The sequence below is a fragment of the Periplaneta americana genome, chromosome 14, assembly GCF_040183065.1.
Source record: "Periplaneta americana isolate PAMFEO1 chromosome 14, P.americana_PAMFEO1_priV1, whole genome shotgun sequence".
NCBI lineage: Eukaryota > Metazoa > Arthropoda > Insecta > Blattodea > Blattidae > Periplaneta > Periplaneta americana.
The window spans coordinates 93,606,886-93,626,637 of record NC_091130.1 but is presented as its reverse complement, the minus strand read 5'-3'; the positions used below and the strand labels follow the sequence as shown (position 1 = coordinate 93,626,637).

The 19,752-nt window shown below is 34.1% G+C and overlaps 1 protein-coding gene across 6 annotated transcripts in view; it reads right to left on the bottom strand.

Annotated features, from left to right (window-relative positions):
- Window positions 1-13,472: 13,472 nt before the first annotated feature.
- Rad51D (Rad51 recombinase D) overlaps window positions 13,473-19,752 on the bottom strand; it is a 73,324-nt gene continuing 67,044 nt past the window's right edge. For 5 of the 6 annotated variants that reach the window (XM_069845763.1, XM_069845757.1, XM_069845761.1 and 2 more), the window contains 2 exons: window positions 14,026-14,215; window positions 13,473-13,940 (listed from right to left, as the gene is read on the bottom strand). In XM_069845763.1, coding sequence (XP_069701864.1) covers window positions 13,597-13,940; window positions 14,026-14,215 — 534 coding nt within the window. In that variant the 3' untranslated portion in view covers window positions 13,473-13,596. Of the gene's footprint in view, window positions 13,941-14,025; window positions 14,216-19,752 lie in introns of those variants that run through there. The other variant, XM_069845764.1, reaches the window with a different exon arrangement.

Here is a 19,752-nt window from a genome sequence, read left to right as displayed (position 1 = left end):
GGACATTTTAAAATTTCAATCATCTTCAGGTAGGCTATACCGGTACCTTAAAATTTTAATATGTGTGTATCTAATGCTCTGGATTTAACAATGAAGTCATCATCCTTCTTACTTCCCAATATTCTGATGGAAGGTCATGTCCTAAGGATTTCACAATTAGCCAGGTGCTCCATCTCCATGTCGTCTTTTCTGGTGCACAGTAAACATTAGGGTGAATTCAGTACTCCAATACAATGGAGGTGTTTACTGAGGCAATCATGACCAGTAATCAATCTAAACATGGCCACGGCAGATTTTCGAGGTAGATCAGGAATTAGTTTTGGATCTTTGAATGATTCTTTCCATTTTGAATTTTGATGTTTTGCCTGTTCGCTGTTACTTATTCTTTTTATGACTCGTTTTATTGATTCATATGGGAACTTGAAATTTGTTTTTAAGTTGATTTTAGTTCCTTTCTTCGCTAACATATCCGCTTTCTCATTACCGTTCAGTCCACAGTGGGCTGGGATCCATTGGAAGACCACTTTTTTATTTAGCATTTGAATTTGTTTTACCATGCAATGAATTTATTTTACTTTTTCCATTTTAGGGGATGAGTTGAGCTGACAGACTGGACTGCAGGTTTGGAGTCAGAGAGAATGACTATGTTTTTGCACTGGTTTAGCCAAACAAATACATTTTGAAGTGATGTATAAATGGCTTCAACTTCACCATCAAAATTTGTTGTGTACTTGGCAACATTTTTATAAAGAGAAAAGTATTGACAAGTAGCTCCTGCTCCAGCTCCTTCATTTTGATCCATGAGATATCCATCAGTGTAAATGTACAACCAGTCCTTTTGTGGATATTTTCTATTAATTGTTTCTAGGGCAATGGCTTTTGCTGCTTCTGGATTTATATCTTTTTTGTTGAAGACTTCATCAAGTTCAAGGTAGCAGTCTACTTTGAAGTTATTAAGTGGATTATATCGAGACATCACGTTTTCCTTTTCACTTGGTATTTCTAGATTTTGTTTAAGCTTTTCTACCTCTTGTATGAATCCATTTTGGGTCCTCAATGTAAATTCAGAATCTTTGTATCTACTCCATTTATCCCAATTTGGAAGCCTTCTTAATTTTTCATAGGTTAAAAGGGCTTGTGTTTCAAGGTCTGTTACAACTGGTTTATTAGATGTGATTATTTGCATGGCTTCAATTGGAGTAGTTTGATTGCACCAGTGATAAGACGTAAAGCTTGATTTTGAGTGTGTTCTAATATCTGTTTATTTGTGGTTGATGAGGTTATTAGTGCTTCACCAAAGTACATTAAGATAGGCTTTATGTATGAGTTGTAGGTTGTGTTGAGTGTACTGGTACTCCTTGAGCTACCCCATTTCGTTCCTGCCAGTCTTTTTAGTAATTTAAAACAATTTTTTGCCTTTGTACTGATGTGTTCAATGTGATTTCTCCATGTGAGCTTATTGTCGAAATGTATACCCAGGTATTTTGCATTTTCAGTTCTTTGTAACTTATCATCTCTATAGTTTAGATTTATTTTCACTGGTTTCTTTCTTAATGAGAAGAGTTGAAAGTTTGTTTTTTCTGTGTTCACTGACATCATATTATTTGAATACCAGGTTTCAAGTACCACTAATGACTTTAATATAAAACTTAGTACATAATCTGATGACGCCTAGGAATATAAAGGGCGAAAACGTTTGTTAATTAAACATTACATTCTGTTATGTTATTTGACGGAAATATAATATAGGCCTACAAATAAATAAATAAATAATAATAATGATGAAAAGCTTATATAAATTTCGGTACCCAGTTTCTTAATACCTGTTGATGTCCCTTATGTATGAACACATAAGTTGTTTTTACATTAACTTAACCTCCCTGTAAGTACTATTTCTTGTTACTGTGCATTTAATTGGTTTTAATTCTGAACGCCCTACAACAGACACAAAATTATATTCCGAATTAGGCTGAGATATAGCCAACACGAAGCATTTTCCACTCACCTTAGTGGTTTCAGCTGACATCATATACCGTATTTATTTGTGTTTATAGTCGCAATCAGGGGGTGTGAAAGCCTCTTTCATCCAACAAACAGAAAATTATATTCGAAATTAGGCTAAGACATAGCCAATATGAAGTATTTTTCACTGACTTAGCTGCTTCCAGATATGGCCTCTTATCTGGTGCCTCCTACTGATGTGCATTTACAAAGAACACGCAATATTAAGTGGATATTTTGAAATTAGTCTACCAAATCCCTTCATAACGTAGTGGTAGAGCATCTGTCTATAAATCGAAAGGTTTTTGGATTGATGATCACATAAGGTAAATTGAGATGTATTAAGATTAAATATGAGATGAAAAATATAAGGAGTGTGTAAGCAGGATAAATAATAGATAAAGGAATACGAAAAAGGAGAGGGAGAGAGAAAGAAAAAGATAGATGAAAAAAGAAACAATACAAAATTATATAAATTTTTAGAGACATAGCAAGGTAAGTGCGAAAACGACATAGGAAAACATCAACTGGTACTAGGAAATTACATAAATTTCAAAATTAGAGAATAAAAAGTGATGTCATATGAAGTGAGCTTACAGAATAATTATGTAGTCAGTATATGTTTGCCATGAAGAGGTGTAACTCCCTTTCTCAATTTACCCTTACAATTGTATTCGGTAGCAATAAATTTCCCCTTCATCTGACAGATACACAAATGCATAGAAGGAAGAAGGCTGCAGATTTTATCTTAAACTTTTATTACCTATTTTAATGCGTTTTATTGTATAATTCAAAATCAAAACTTATTTTGCCTGTTTAGGTCCAGTTCTGGTGCCACAAAATATCTTCATCAGATGCAGCATTATCTTGTGGAATTTCAACTCCTGAGTCTTCTGCATCAAGTGAGGCCAGTGACGACTGCTGTGAGACTGAACAAGCCATACATGAAGAATTGTAGTTGGTATGAGAAATAATATATTTAAAAAAAAAAGGAAGGCTGAAAACTGCAAGAAACTTTTAAGGAATTCGACCAAAAGATTAAAAAACATGAAAAAATGTAATGTTGAAAATGAAGATCTTACTTTTGTAAATAAGATTTTTAATAATGATCAGATTATTTCATTACAAAGAAAGTAACAAGGAAAGACGAACATGTTTGTAAAATATGTCAAATGTGACTATTACCAAAGTCCTAAAGCTGAAATTTAGTTGTGGTGGAAGTGGATATGAGGAACTGCTCAAGCAAGGCTATCCATTGCCTTCTGTACATACTTTACAGAGGAGATTACAGAATCTCAAATTGGATATTGGGATGTTGCATGAAGGTTTTGAATTTCTTAGAATAAAAGTGCAATCCTTCGAATCTCATGAAAAGGACTGTGTTTTAATATTAGATGAAATGGCCATCATTCAGGGAATGCATATGATTGCTCCTTAAGCAAATACTTTGAGAATGTAACACTGCCCGAACACTCAGGCATAGCAACTCATGTTTTAGTTTTTATGTTAGGTGATGTAATTACACGGTGGAAACAAGTAGTTACCTATTATCACAGCAGTGATTCAGTAAATGGTGCTGTTTTTCATGACATCATCGAATGTATTTTTCAGAAAGCTGAAAAGTTGCAATTAAACATTTAAAATGTAACATCTGATATGGGTTCTTGTAACCAAACACTATGGAGGGCTTGGGGTGTAACAGCAGGCAGATATTCTGAGATCAAGTGCACAGTTGCCCATCCAGTGCACTCGGATAAAGTTGTATTTGCCTTTGCTGATGTGCCACATTTATTTAAAAACATTAATTCAATGTTCATATCTAATAAGGTGATTAGAATACCCAATTGATGAATTGTATATGCTGTAAATTGTATAGTAGTCTGTATAGCTCAACTGATGAATTGTTTATGATTATAAATTGAATTAATCTACTTGATATTAATTGCACAAATTTGTATAGCTTAATGAAAGTATGCTACTTTGTATTGTATATATTTGTATAGTTTTGGCCAATGAATTGTATATGCTTTAAATTGAATAGTAATCTATATAGCTCTATTGATAAATTGTTTGTGTTTGTAATTTGAAGTAGTTTGCATGATATGTATTATCAATTTCTGTATATCACAACTGGTTGAATTGTTTATGCCTTAAATTTAATTAACATACTTGTTTTGTATTATACATATAGCTCAACTGATGAATGATCGTTTGTGTTTGTAAATTTAATAAGCTAATTGGCTATGTATTGTATACTTTTAGTAGAGCCATCAATGTAGCTCAGTCAGCAGACTTGCTGGGCTGCTGATCCAGAGCTGCGTTCGGGCTTGGATTGGACCCCCCTTTGGTCTTTGGTTTCTTCCGAGGTTTTCCACAGCTGTGGGACTGAAGCCGGATGGTCTATGGCGAGTCCTTGGCATCAACCCCTTTGATTTGATTACCTGGTTGGGTTTTTCCGAGGTTTTCCCCAACCAAAAGGCAAATGCCAGGTAATATTTTGGCGAATCCTCGGACCTCACCTCATCTCACTACATCTCGCCAAAATATTGTAAAAAATTGCACAAAATTGTAAAAATTGTAGAAAATTATTAAATTGTAAAACTATAAAAATTTGTAAAAATTGTAATTGTAATGTTGTAAAATTTTGACTTGTTCCACATCTTAAAGCTTCATTGCTCATGTAAGATCTATGGAATAAAATAAATGAATGAAAATGAAAAAATGAATGAATGACATTAAAGAGAAACAAAAGCTACCCACAAATGAAGTCTTGGCAAGCCATATTTATGAAATAATTGCACATGAAAAGAGCATTCTTTTAAACTGGCACCAAAACTATCAGAACGAGACCTGTTTCCAAGTCACTTTGGCAAGATGAAAGTCTGTACATCAACAAATGTGGTATAGTCGGAGGCACCGATTTTGGCAGATGACCTCGATGACATTTCCAGTAGGCGAGCCAGTATTGTTTGTGTAAGCTGCGAGAATGAGATGCGATAACATTCTGAGTCGTTCATATTTTCATAACAGGAGCTCATATCAATTATCCTTATTATGACACACATCACGGTACAGTCCTACTCAAAGAATACCTTTAATAAATATAAATGACTTCCGTTCGCAATGATTTTACAATACGTCTCCTACATTTTCTAAATTAAATTAATTCTTAATTAAAAGGAAAAAGCATTGCATTGCGCATATATATATATATATATATATATATATATATATATATAATACTACCCTTACCAGATCGATATGCAAGATTTGTCCAGTAATAATCTAGGGATCTTCTACTGGTGATACGACAATTCAAGTTAATAAAATTACGATTCTTAATAATCAAAATATAATTTGGTTAATTGGGTAAAATTGCATGCTGCGGAAGTTAGATTTATATAAGAGTAAATAAATAGGATTGTAATGGATATTACAAGGGCAATAATTTCTTCACACGCACATTGTGAATAGAACAGAGAAGAAAGCATTTTAAAACATTCCAAATCATACAAAATATCGGAGAAACCAATTTACCCTGCACAAATTGCACCAATTGAAAAACATAATTACCATTCACAATACATACTGTACTTTATGGATTCTAAAAAGTTATTTATTAATCTAGAGGTATTGGCTGATGACTATACTCAATTCCAGCACAACATTCATTCAGAATATGTAGAAATTACACTTTGGATTTTACTAAATGTATAGGCTACTATCAAAAGATGTTACATACCCCCTTAAATACTGTACATGTGTTACCTGTGCGATATCCGATGTTTAATTTTTTAAAATATAATTCATAGTACTGAAACTGCCATATTGAATTCGCACAAATTGTATTATTCGTAATTTTCGTCTCGAAAACCCCTAAGATATCTAATTTAATTTTTCACCCATTTTTGTCCCACTCCACCACTTTAGGGACAAAGTCGGACTAAATAATACCTTATTCGTATTCTGTGATCGCAAAAATCCCCATATATCGACTTTCGAGATCGGATGACATGAGATTTCTCACTCCCTTCTGCCTTTTCATCAGTACCGTACCTTAGGATATGGTATTTAAAAAATCTAAGAATGTTTAACCAATATTGTAGAGAGTAACCTTCATTTTAAATTTTACGTCTCTAGTTAAATATAGTTTAGTGAATTTTTTAAATCGTCGACTTCTTTCTCTCTCGTCTCTGCTCGGAAGTAAAAAAGCTGAACTTATTTCAAGGGCGTAGCCTACATGAAATTGAATTTTTTTACTTTCCTTATACATTTCAGAAACAATTCTGAGAGATGAGATGAATAGTCTAACCCAATTTTATGAGTGAATCTTTGTTTTAAATTTAAAGGCTGCACGTCTGCTGGTTAAAAAAAATAAATCGGTATAATTATTTTGATCATTACTGCCTCCCATTTTCCATCCCTTAATGTTCGTATTTCGTAAAACTCAGTCTTATCTATTGACTAAGGATTAACATATTTCCATATACATATATTTCCATATATATAACAGATTATATTTCCATTTCGTACAATATTCTGGTCACGAGATATAATCATATACTTTGTCTTTTTGGGAATTACTACCAAACCTATCGCTTTATTTGCTTCAAGTAAAATTTCCGTGTTTTCCCTAATCGTTTGTGGAGTTTTTCCTAACATATTCACGTCATCCGCATAGACAAGCAGCTGATGTAACCCGTTCAATTCCAAACCCTCTCTGTTATCCTGAACTTTCCTTATGGCATATTCTAGAGCGAAGTTAAAAAGTAAAGGTGATAGTGCATCTCCTTGCTTTAGCCCACAGTGAATTGGAAAAGCATCAGATAGAAACTGGCCTATACGGACTCTGCTGTAAGTTTCATTGAGACACATTTTAATTAATCGAACAAGCTTCTTGGGAATACCAAAGACACATATATGATTATATTTGTTTAGTTTTTGGAGGTGACTGTCCAGAGTGCACAAATGCTCGGGCATGCATGTTTACTCTTATGTCCTACCCATTCCACTGCGACAAAGATAACAACCGATCTTGCAGCGTGGAAAGAACTCGCTCTCCAGATCACAGTAAGAAAATCCATCTGCCAAAATCCCTGGCGCGACCTATAAAACATAGTGTAAGCAGTGCTCTGAAATTTCTTGCTGAGGAACTTTATAAACCCGCTTACTTAACTACTGCATGGTTTTTGGACCAAGTAGAAAGATGGTTTAATTTAATGACCTCTAGACATCCATCAAGTGCTCTAAGTAAATTTAATTTAGATGTTTACAGAGATTCCATAGCATTCTTAAAAGATTTTAGGAATCTTTTTTTGTAATATGGAAGTTGGTCAGAAAAAAATTTGGAAACCATCTCAAACTGGTGTCCTAATTTCAACGTAGGCCATGTTAGAATTGCAGGCTAATTTATTGGAAGACAGACAGTACAAGTTTCTTTTAATTAGCAGGTTTTCTCAGGACTGTTTGGAAAATCTTTTCGGTGTGCTAAGAAGTAAACAGTGTATTCCAAATGCAGTTCAGGTTAAAAATAACCTCAAGTTGAACTGTGTGTCACAATACTTACGAAATCCATCTTGTAGTAGCTATGAAGAAGATGACAGGGAATTTCTTTCTGGATTCTTGGACACATTACATGAGGTAAAGTCCAAGTCTGAAGAAGTAGAAATTTCTGCAAAAATGAGTCATCCTATGGCAAGTCTCAATTCTAGTGAACTGAATTCCTTATATAATGTATCTGGTTATATCGTTCAGAGTATCCAGAAAACATCAAAAACATGTTCAACATGTATATCTGCTGTGGGCTCTAAAATGCCTATGCATGAAACATCTACCAGGTTCACTAACTTTTAATGCTTAAGGGAAGACACACTGTTTTTCTGTTCAGAGGAAATATTTCAATTCTTTGTTGAAATGGAAAATATTTTTGCAATGTTCCTTCCAAGTGTTTCTGTATAAGATGTAAATTTGAAAGAATTCTACTTTAAGGAGATGAGTAAATTAGAGCTGAATATACCTGACTTATTTCGGGCTGCATTAATCTGATGCTTCTTTGATGTTCCGAAAGACACATAGTTATTGTGCATCCCGTCTGTCCAATGTAAGCAGCCTCACATTCACAAGGAATGCATTCCTGTCTGTTTAACTGAAAATCTTTACTTACAGTGTGGCAGAGGTGTATCCTGCACTGAAGTCGGATGAGCCACAAGTGCGGTAGGGAATTACGTTTACAGAATAATTAAGTAATATCAGCTTGAAAGTTGGAGAGGGGAGGGGTATCAGCATATCGGAAGTTATGTCTGCTAGACGATTTTAGATTGTAGAGTGGGCTATGTAAGTTCGGTAATTGTTTAACAGTACTGCACCTTTATGGATTGCTTGTGCGATATAGTACTCCTCAGTGATATGAATCCTTGGATTGTTGTTCATAGGTTGAATGATCTATAATGTGCTGTTTATATCATTTGGTTCATGCCCTTTTTCTATTAAGTGTATGGCAAATTTTGAACTTTGTCTATTGTATTTATAATCAGAAATATGTTCTTTAAATCTGGTTCTATAATTTCTATGGGTTTGGGCAATCCTTGCAGTGCAGCATATAATTATATACTGCTATCTTTGAGACAATCTTTATTTTGAAGTTTATTTGGTATAATGTTATTTAATTTATTATTAGTAGAGAACGCAATATTTATATCATGTTTTTTGAAAAAGTTATCTAGTTTGTTAGAAATCGGTCCGAAATAAGTCATACTTGTCCAAGATTTTTTTGTTTTTGGAGTTTCAGAAGCAAGAGAGGTATATGAAGTTTTACATAATTTATTTTTACGTTTTTTAAGGAGAATGTCTATTATGTGTTTACAAAAGCCATTTTCTTGAGCAAGAGAAATTATGTAGTTATATTCTTTATCATAATTGTGTTTATTTAAAGGGATTGTCAAAAGTCTATCGATAAAAAAACAGTATTTACTAATTTTGTGCGTTTCTGGGTGATACGAGAAATTATGAATTGAATGGTTAGTGGAAGTTGGTTTTCTGTATATATTAAAATTGAAACAAGAATTTTGAATGAACATTTGTAGGTCCAAAAATTTATAGATCCATTAATGGCTGGCTCAGAAGTGAATTTTATGGCAGGATGCAAGTTACTAAATGAGCTGGTAATACTGTCCACGCTACAATGATTGTCCTCATAAATAAGAAGTGTATCGTCCACATATCGTAGGTACATGGAGATCTTATGTTTTTTGAGAAGGTCTTGTATACACTCTTTTTCTAAGTGTTGCAGGAAAATTTAGGCAAAAAAGCCTGATAGGGGATCCCCCATGGCCACTCCCTGGGGTTGTTGATATATTTTATTATTAAATGTGAAATAATTTTGTTTCAGAGAGATATTAAGTAATGATATTATTTGATCTATTAATTTCGGATCCAATTGGATATCAGTAAGCATTGTTCTTATTATATTCAAAGTTTCAGTAACCGGGATATTAGTGTACAAGTTGGAATTATCAAGGGAAAGCATTTTTGTGTTCTGTGATGGTTTTAATTTTCCTATTATTTTTGCTAAATGCGCTATATTCTTTATATTATAAGTGTTTTCCAATGGGATATGTTGTTTTAAAAAATTGTGTAGGAACTTATTTAGTTTACGACTGGGTGCGTTACGGCTATTTACTATCAGTCTCATTGCCAATGGATTCTTATGAGTTTTGGGTAATGCTTTTAGAATAGGTGCTTTTGGGTTGATTTGCAGGTATTTGTTCGACATATTAGACCGTATGAGTTCAGGGGAGCTTTTTATAGCTGTTTTTATTTGTTTGTGGAAGTTTTCAGTGGGGTCATATGTACAATGGCATCATTTTTCTTAGCTTTTACGTGCACTATTCCATCATCCTATAATTTTTCTTTAAGTTGATTTAACTGTTTTTGAGTGTATTTTGCCTGTTTAAATCGTTGAGTTGTTCTAGGGTCTTGCATATATTTATCAATTATTTTAGCTGAGGTATAATTCAAGAAATTCTTATTTTCATGATTGGATTGAGAAATGACATATTGGGTTTCGATAGCTAAGTTTTCCAGGACTTTGTTTGTTAGCATACGGAAAATTGAATTTATTACCGTAGGATAAGATGTTAGATTCTTCTTCTGTGAGTTGTAATTCTGCAAAGCAGTGGCATAGCGTCAATGTAAGCTAAAAAGCTTAGTCAATAGTCAACATGAACAAATACAATTCACTATGGAAACAGAGAAGGATGGCCAGTTACCCTTCTTAGACGTACTGGTTTACAGACAAGAAAATGGCGCCCTCGGCCACAAGGTGTACAGGAAACCCACACACACGGATAGATATCTACACAAAGATTCCAATCATCATCCCCAGCAGAAGCGTGCAATGATTAAAACCCTCTTCGACCGAGCCATACGGGTTTCTGACCCCCAACATATAGACCAAGAAATCGACCACCTACATTCAGCCCTAACCGCTAATGGCTACGCCAGGACAGAGTTAAAAAGGGCCTTGAAACCAAGGAACAAGACGACACCGGAGTCAGGCCAAGACCATACGAAGAGAGGCACGGTGTTCTTGCCCTATCACAAGCAAGTTACGGACCGGATAAGCAAGATCCTCAACCGGCACAAGGTGGACACTATCTTCCTGCCCACCAAGCAGATACGTAACAGCCTACGCTCAGCCAAGGACAAACGCGACAGATTATCTTCTACGGGGGTCTACAGGATCCCGTGTTCATGTGGAGCAGTTTACATAGGGATGACGCAGAGGAGCTTCAAGACTCGGATCTCCGAACATAGAAGAAACTGCCGCCTTGGCTACGTAGATAAGTCGGCTGTAGCTGAACATGCTTATCTGGAAGGCGAACATAAAATTAGGTTCGAAGACACCGATACACTCAGCGACACACCACATTTCTACGCGAGGCTACACCGAGAGGCGATTGAAATATATAAACATAAGAACAATTTCAATCGAAAAGAAGAAGGCCTCAAGGTTAACAAGGCCTGGTATCCGGCATTAAGGAAAACCAACATCAAACCCGCCCGCGTAGCACAATTAAACAACACAACCCCGGACGCGGAGCGCGTGGAAAACAGCAAACCCGCCCGCGAAGCACATTCGAGCGCGGACTGAGGTGACAACAGCAAGCCCCCCCCCTCCCGCACTATATATACAACGATGCAGCCAGCGCAGACTGTAATCGGCACACGCAGTAGAACCAGCCGCACCAGCAATAGACACCACTGAAGATGTTCACCGCAGCAGTGAACGAAACGTTTGGTCTCACAACCAACAGACCACGGCCTCATAGCCCGGAAAACTTTTCTACTAAAAAGCTTAGCTTCCCCAGTTAATAATAATTTCATAATAAACCTGCAGTTTATGGAGAAAATTATTTATTAATTTTAATAGAATTTATATTTACGCGTTAAATATTGTGATGCGACAGCTCAGGATGATTTGTGATGCAGCAGTAAACAAGAAGCCTGCACACACCAGCTTCGAAGCAGACTGGTTTCTTCTGTGTAATCCACCCCGCAGATTTTCCATCCCTTTCTAACTAAACTACCCTAGTCGCAAGGCTCGCAAGAAGCTAGCTTTAACATTTAAAATAAGTAGTTTCCGAGTTATCCCTTTTCGTCAGTTGTGTTCAGTTGAAGTGTTAGTGTGCATTGTGGCTGATATAATAAATAATGAGTGAAATAACCGTTCCTGACACTAGTTTACTTGAATTTTTTTAGGACAATTGTATTATCAAGATTGACTTACGAACAAAAGTGTGATTTAAAAAACAAATGACCAACTCCCTTGCTGTCAATGAAGGACACGACCAAAACACAGACGCATACTTACGTAATGATACTAATATTGTGATTTCTCTAAGTATGACAGGGAGTGAGCTAATGTTATATGTATAGGTGTCTATTTGTTAAGAGATATGTGTAAACCGTGAAATCATATTTTACTACGTATCATTTGAGGTGATGCCTTATTGGTGTTACTTAGGATGTTCCAACCAATCTCGACTGCTGACTTGACATAGACTATTTATTTTAAGATCGTGTTTTTGTAATATGTTTTCTCATATTGCGTGAAAGACAACTCGAGTTAGCTTCCCCTGCTCAAAATTTCATGCTGCGCCACTGCCGCAAAATTAACAATTCTATTGTGTGTTTTGTTAGTTGCTGTAATTGGATTCTTTGTGTCTGGTGGTTGGTTTCTAGTTAGCATTGTCTTCAATTTCTTTTGTAGTGTTGCATATTTAGTTTTCATGATGTTACTAATTCTTTCATTAACTTGATATAAAAAAAAATAAGAGTAATTATGGAATCATATTTAAGGAAATATAAAGTCAGACATAAATGAAGAAGATTTGATAATAGCATTTTAGCAGTTACTATGAGAATTTTATGTTATTCTCGTGAAATATTTCACATGAAGGAAATAATTCTTGCGACGTTTACTACATTAGTATTGAAACTATTCACTGTTAGGAAATTATAACTTTATCGTTCTAAATGCAATAATGGGAAGGGAATGAATTGATGAACGTCATTTGTTATACAAATTCTGCAAATGACCCATATGTAAATAGATTGTGATTTATCAAAATATTACTGGGGGGGGGGGAAATAAAACAATACACACAAAAACTCAGTATTCAATTACAATTTTTATGTATTATCTTTCAAACTAAGACCAATTTTTTTCATCCTTACTAGTATTCATATACATTTGCTCATATGGATATTTTCTATTAAGAATTATTGCTACGGTTTTGTTTCCTCTGGCTTCAGTGACATTAAAATTCCAATTTAACACACTGCAGTTGTAAAAAGTAACCAGTACTCAGCAATACCATTATTATAATTTCTCACCTTCATTTTCGCCTTAATAATTGACATTATCATGAACATTAACTATAGTTCTGTCATCGCCACCTCAAACACATCTACCTACTTTTAACATTAACATAACACCCAACACCTGTGTGTAAACTATAGTTTAATAGAACTGGTGCTCAAATGATGAAACCAGCAACAATGAGTGCAATCAACTACAGTTGTAAGATTGGTTTTATCCGGGCTAGAGAGCTGTGGTCTGTTGGTAATGCAACCAAACATTTCGTCCACTACTACGGTGGACATCTTCAGTGACGTGGTACACAGATAAAACCAATCCTATTGATGCCAGCTGTGAAAGCCTACATACTAAAAATACAGTGGTCTTAATGTAACTTATTACGACCTCAAACCTTTTCTTGTAACTGTAGTGTTTCCAGTACGAAATTACAATTTTTAATTCTTAGACAAAATTTGCTTCCGAAAGAGAAATTGAAAAATAGCTTGAGGTGTGGATAAAATTATATTAGATTGGATGAAAGACAGGAGATGAGAATATCCATGCACGAACAAGGATGATTATTGTGATATAGTGAAAAATAATTGCTATATTACTGTCATAAAAAATGTAGATAATTTATTTTTACAGTGTATATGATGGAATGAGTAACAACATTATTCTTTCGCCTATATCAAATATTTTACCTTTTGTAAGCAAATACATTATAGCAATGTTTATGCTGACATTATACCCTGTGAATTAACTGACACTCTGCAGTACTTCTTTGTTGTTAGAATTGTGCTCTTCATTATGAATAATTGCCTTTTCTCACGGGAATCAATTTTATGAATATAGAGACGTGTGCATGGCACATCTAGCCAATACTTCCCAAGAGCTGGTTTCACAGTATCACAAGTAAATACAACCTCTTCCTGTGGTAAGTAACCACTATGACCTTCATTAGTTGAATGTTCTTCTTCTATCCACTGCATAGCCAGATTCACAATAACGAATGCAACATGACATTCAGTTACAATATGCTTAATTACATTGGCCAGTTGATTCATTAGTCCGAATCCTGAAAGATATGTAATAAGATTAAAAATACTGCATGTCACATACAAATTATCACATTCTTATAAAACAATGGAGGTAAATCTTACCATCATTCAGATTTTTACCAAGGAATGGAAAGAATAAAATAGGAAGAGAGTCTAATATGATAATGCGTACACTTTGTAACTCATCTTGCTCACTATGAACGTTGCTCTTGAAGTGGTGCAATAAATTAAAAAGCTCATATATGTTTCCTATTCTTGTTACTCGAATTCTTTCCATCACAGCACCAATTACCTGAACAGAAATTACACTTCTGACATCTTCAATACAAATATACAGGTTGAACGAAACTTTGATGTATTGCTGCATGACAATTTTTCAGCAGTGTCATTCTGATACATGCCAGTAATGCAGACAATACAAAAGTTATGAAATACAATACTCAGCTTAAGCAATATGATACTAATAATATTTGCATTTGTTTCCAGACGTGTTTGGCATTTGCTTATGAAGTTACCAATCACTTGCTGCAGTCCAAGGTGAGATATGCAAGCCATGTCTTCACAAGAGTTTCACAGTTCTTTCAGGATATATGGATGTTTTGTCCACTTTAATTACTCCGTAATTGTATATGGTTTTAACTTCAATTGAATTTGGACCATTTCACATATACCCACAGGCATGAGCATTTCATGTGAAAGTCTGAGAGATCCTTTTAGGTCAGTTCTGTACATAATACAAAATGTTATCGAAATTTTTCTTGGTGGTAACCCTACATTGCTATCTGTATTTATATTTAACACTTTCTGACGCCCGAAATTTATTCAATATGCCATTGATCATTTTATAACTTGAAACATTAGCACCAGGGAATCTTTCCTGAAATCATCTCTGACACCACCATTTAAAGAATACCTAAGATGCTTTTCTTTATTCCAGCTGAAACAAATACCAGACAAGTTAAACTTTGAAGTTGTACAATTCTTCCTTTGATGGTTTCTTTTTAATCACCAAAACATAAAATATGGGTCCACTCTTGTAACACATCATACATAAAAACACTTGTGCAGTAAAATACCTAAATTTGGCCATGTTTGCTTAATTTGAGTAATGTGTTTCATGACTTTTACAAACAATCAAAGGAGGAATTGTACAACTTCGAAGTTTAACTTGTCTGGTACTTGATTCAGATGGAATAAGGAAAAGCGTCTTAAGGCATTCTTTAAATGATATTTTTTTGTGGGTAAAGATTGTGTTTGGGTATGTTTTACTAAGGTACCTGTATTCCATAATGTCTGGGTAAGTTTTGTTAAGGCACCCCTATTCCATGGTGTCCGGGTAAGTTTTGCTAAGTTAAATCCTTAGTGTGGCCCTTAGTTATATGTGATTTTCTGAAGTTATTTGTTTTTCATCTCCCAACCTCAAAATTTATTCCAACCCACGAAAAATTACTTCGTGTAAAATTCATCTCAATCAAATAATTTTAAAATGACCCCCAAAGGCTATAAAATTTCAGATTTTTTAATTTTTCTGTGCAGTTTTTTGTAACGCTCTTTCATTATTATTATTATTATTATTATTATTATTATTATTATTATATTTATCACTACACTAGGAATGTGTACTGAATCTGCTAAGGAATGTGTGCTGAAACTGTATGTTGCACCTATTTCGTCAGTTTGCCATTACATACAAGCATACAAGAAAAAGTGCAGGCCCTCTGTTTCGATACAACTGCAAGTAACACTGGTCGAATAAATGGTGCCTGTACGAATATTGAGAAAATGTTTGATCGTGATTTACTTTACTTTCCATGCCGACATCACATCTTCGAATTAGTCTTACGAAGTTGTGCCTCGAAATTGTCATTTTACTTTTATTGTGAGTTTATCTGTTGAGAAGATTCAATATTAGCAAAAAAGCTACATGCATTTGACGTTGATCTTTCTGTCGTAGCACAAGTGATACACTACATAATGAATGCTAAGGATATCTTCGAATTTTATGAAAAAGCTGCTACAGAAAAGTCATTCATCATTGAATACTAAGACATACGAAGATGAAACAAGGGATGGCAAAGTAGAATTTAGTGGGCAGAAGAGCTTTCTAATTGAGGACCGTTTTAACAAAACTCAACAAACGCCATTTTTTTCGAATTGCGGATTTTGATGGATTCTGGTCAATTGTAATGAGAGGAAAATGATGCAGTGCTCATAATATCACAAAACTCAACATTTTCCGGTGAAAAGAGAGCCTCAATGTAGAGAGTTTTCACAAAACTCAACATATCCTCTAACTAAACATTTCACACTTTTATCCTATTTCACAAGCTACAATATTTTACAACAATGTAATACATTTGCATTTTGACAACAGTGACACATTTCGAAGCTCAAATATTATATAATATTTTGTTGTTTCCGGTGTCAATTCGGTATCAATCTGGCCGCTGTTGTAAGTGCATGTATTGTGAGTAGTGATGAAAAATGGATAAGAACCCCGAGTATTGAAATCCGTTCAAGCTACTGGAAGGGGCACGAAAATTAGGAGCAGAGTATGTTAATCCAAGAGTAAGAAATATACAGTTGGGCCTAAAAATAATGACATTCATCCAAAATGAACTGTAATCATTGAGAACAGGGGGAAAAATCTTGCTGCAGGTTCTTTGTGCTTAAATAATCTAATTAATTTTCGAGACAATTTATACAGAAATAGTACAAATGTTGAACAGTACAATTTTTTGCTAAGACATATGAAATTTGATCTACCTAAACGGCGTAGAGTAAAGTAGAACGTCAAAAAGCTAGAAAGATCTATGTCTATTTCATATTTCATAAGAGGTGAAAATGGAGAAGATTTCCCAGTATGTGCAGCTAAGTTTAGACATTGTTATTATGACATTGAAGGATTATATAGGTAATTTAGAAAAAATGTTTACTCACAGAAAAATCCAGAAATTTGACTCCAAGATCGTTTTCAGATTCCTGTGGATCTCAGGATAAAAATTGCATAATTATGGCTAATGCTTTTTGGTTATCTGTAAAGCTCTGAAGTTTTTAAAGAAATTAAACATTTCTTTCCTATCTGTGGAAAGGTATATGCCTCCGGACCATGTGTTTCGATTGATAGAGAAAGAGCTGAGAACACATGAATACATCACATTGCCATTAGAATATTATGAAATTATGGCAATGTTTGGGGACGTAAAATTTTTGGGCAAAGACTGGCATACTTAGTACTTAAAATCGGTGGAAAAAATATTGTAAAACCAAATTACCATTTAAAATGTCAGAGATGAGGATACTTACAGTGCGTACCAAAAACTTTGTAACAATTGTGTAAAGTGTTATATACAAAACATATTTTTCTGCACCAATAGAAGTTCAAGTGTTTAATCCAAGAAAGACAAGTGCTTCTGTAATGTCTAAAACACCTGACTTACTACTGGTGAACCATATCAGCAAAAACAAAGCTAATGATGTGAGGAAGTTAATAAGTTACTTCCATAATGATATTTCGGAAGAGGACAAGGTATTTTATCACAATGTTCTAAAGAGATGTGCGAAAGATTCTGACAATAGAATGGATTATGATGAACCATTGCACTGAGATTATTCTGCACGATATTGATTTTCAGTGATTTGGGTAATGTATTGCACAAATAGAAATATTTAATTCATGCAAATAAAAGAGGTCTTGTGAGTCAATAACAAATTTTGAAAAAAGAAAAAAAAGAAAAGGGCTTGAAATTAGGTTTCAGTGTGTTCAATTAACTGCTATTTAATTCAGCAATACTCAAGCATTATTTTAAAATACGCAGTAATAATTTTGATGAGGATTTTACCAGATGAAAATGAAAAAATACTTAAAATTTTGAGGTATGTGCATTTAAAAAAGTGGATATGTTGAGTTTTGTGAAATTCTTAACTTTTGTCATATTTTTTTCAAAGTAAATAAGATAAGAATAATAGTTGCACCTTATATCAATTAATGCATCTCTGAAAGAGAAACAATATATATTTTTTTCAGAATTACTATGTCAAAGGTCTGAGAATAAACTAAAAAAAATGTTTCCTGTAAAATTTTTAAAATGGCGTTTGTTGAGTTTTGTGAAAACGGTCCTCAATTAGTATCTATCTTTTCGTAATTGACAGATTAATTATGACCTTACAACATCGAAAAAAAGTGTATGACAAGGTCAACATATAGTTTGACTACTGTACCTGATAAAAAGATTTCGACCATAATAAAATAAATTAAAATACTGTAACATTTTCTGATTTATACAAATATGACCCATCAGATTCATAAACATTTAAGAATGATTGTCTTTATTTTTTCGGAGTTGTCAAATGCTCAAACTCCTCCATTTCAGAGCTGCTGAGCCATACAATCCACTCAAGCCTGAAAGAAGTTTATCCTTATATTAATATTTCATTAAGAATTTACCTACGTGAAACTCTTCTGCAAAGAGATCTGTTTCAGTGGTGAGACAAACAGTTACATGCCATCTATAATTATATAAACTGGTTAGTTGTGCTCATAATAGAATGAGCACTAACAACAGCAACTGACTACAGTGATCTAATGGATCACTGATCAGTCATGGTGGAAGATGATTTAAGCAGTAAATAAATGTAAAAACTGTAAAGATGCAAAAATTACAATGCAATTCACTTTTATTATACAATGGTCGGCAAACTCATCCCTCTCAAAATTTAAAGTAATGTACGATATATATATAGATTTGGTATGCTGAATTAGAAAATGATAGCGAAATTTTACATCGCCCACTATTTATTGGGGATGAAGGTTTAAAGTATTAGGTGTGTTTTTCATTATTAAAAAAACTATTATTTCGAAATTATTATGGAGTTAATAAAAATATGAAAATATAGTCTATCAAATTTACCAATTGCAAAATACATTGTGAATAACCGACTGAAGAAACCTGGGACAAATAATGAATCTGTAATGTAGAAATAAGAAGGTACAAAGTGTCAAAGTGCATACTGGCCAGTGTAGTGAGTACTAATCAGTGCAGTGCCAGAAACTGAAGAAAATGTCAACACAGCCTGAAAATTCCATTCACATTTACTGTTCGAACAGGAAAATGGCAGGAACAGAGAGAGAGCAACGTAAATATCCTGCAGGTAGCAGCCAATAACCCTGCCATAAAGACACGTGCTATTACGGTAGCCCCAATAAAAATTGAAGTTCGAAATGTTTATCTCCACAAGGCTAATTTTATTCATTTATATCTAAAACAAGCACATACAACCTCTTATAAAAAAACATTAATATTTATAGGTCGTCCAAACATCATTCCCATTGCTAATGTTCGTTATACTAAAACCCACTTGTTTAGAACAGAAAATTTATTTCGATGATTTTCTATCAGTCGCAATAGGACTGTTTCTGTTTTTCGTATTTTGTCAAAATTTATTATATCGTGAAATTAAGTTAATCCCACATTCATCAGCATCATTCATAACTTTATTCGAAGAGACTTCTCCTTCAGCTCTTTAAATATGAGATCATTAAAGTTTCGTTCATTACTGTGTCGCCAAAAAAAGGCTAGAGCCACTAGGTGTTGGGAAAGGAACCAAAAGTGCCAGCAAAGAGTTGATTTAACTGTAAGTGATGATGATTGGCTTCGATAAATGCTCAGAATCATCGTAAGTTCAGTACAATTATATGGAGCTCAGATACCCAAAGATGCTTCATTCCATTGTTTTACATACACCACACTAACAAACAGCCAAATCCATTATTTTCTTTAAGTCCCTTGCCGACAACTTAAATAAGACCTGAACAGATATCTTCAACAC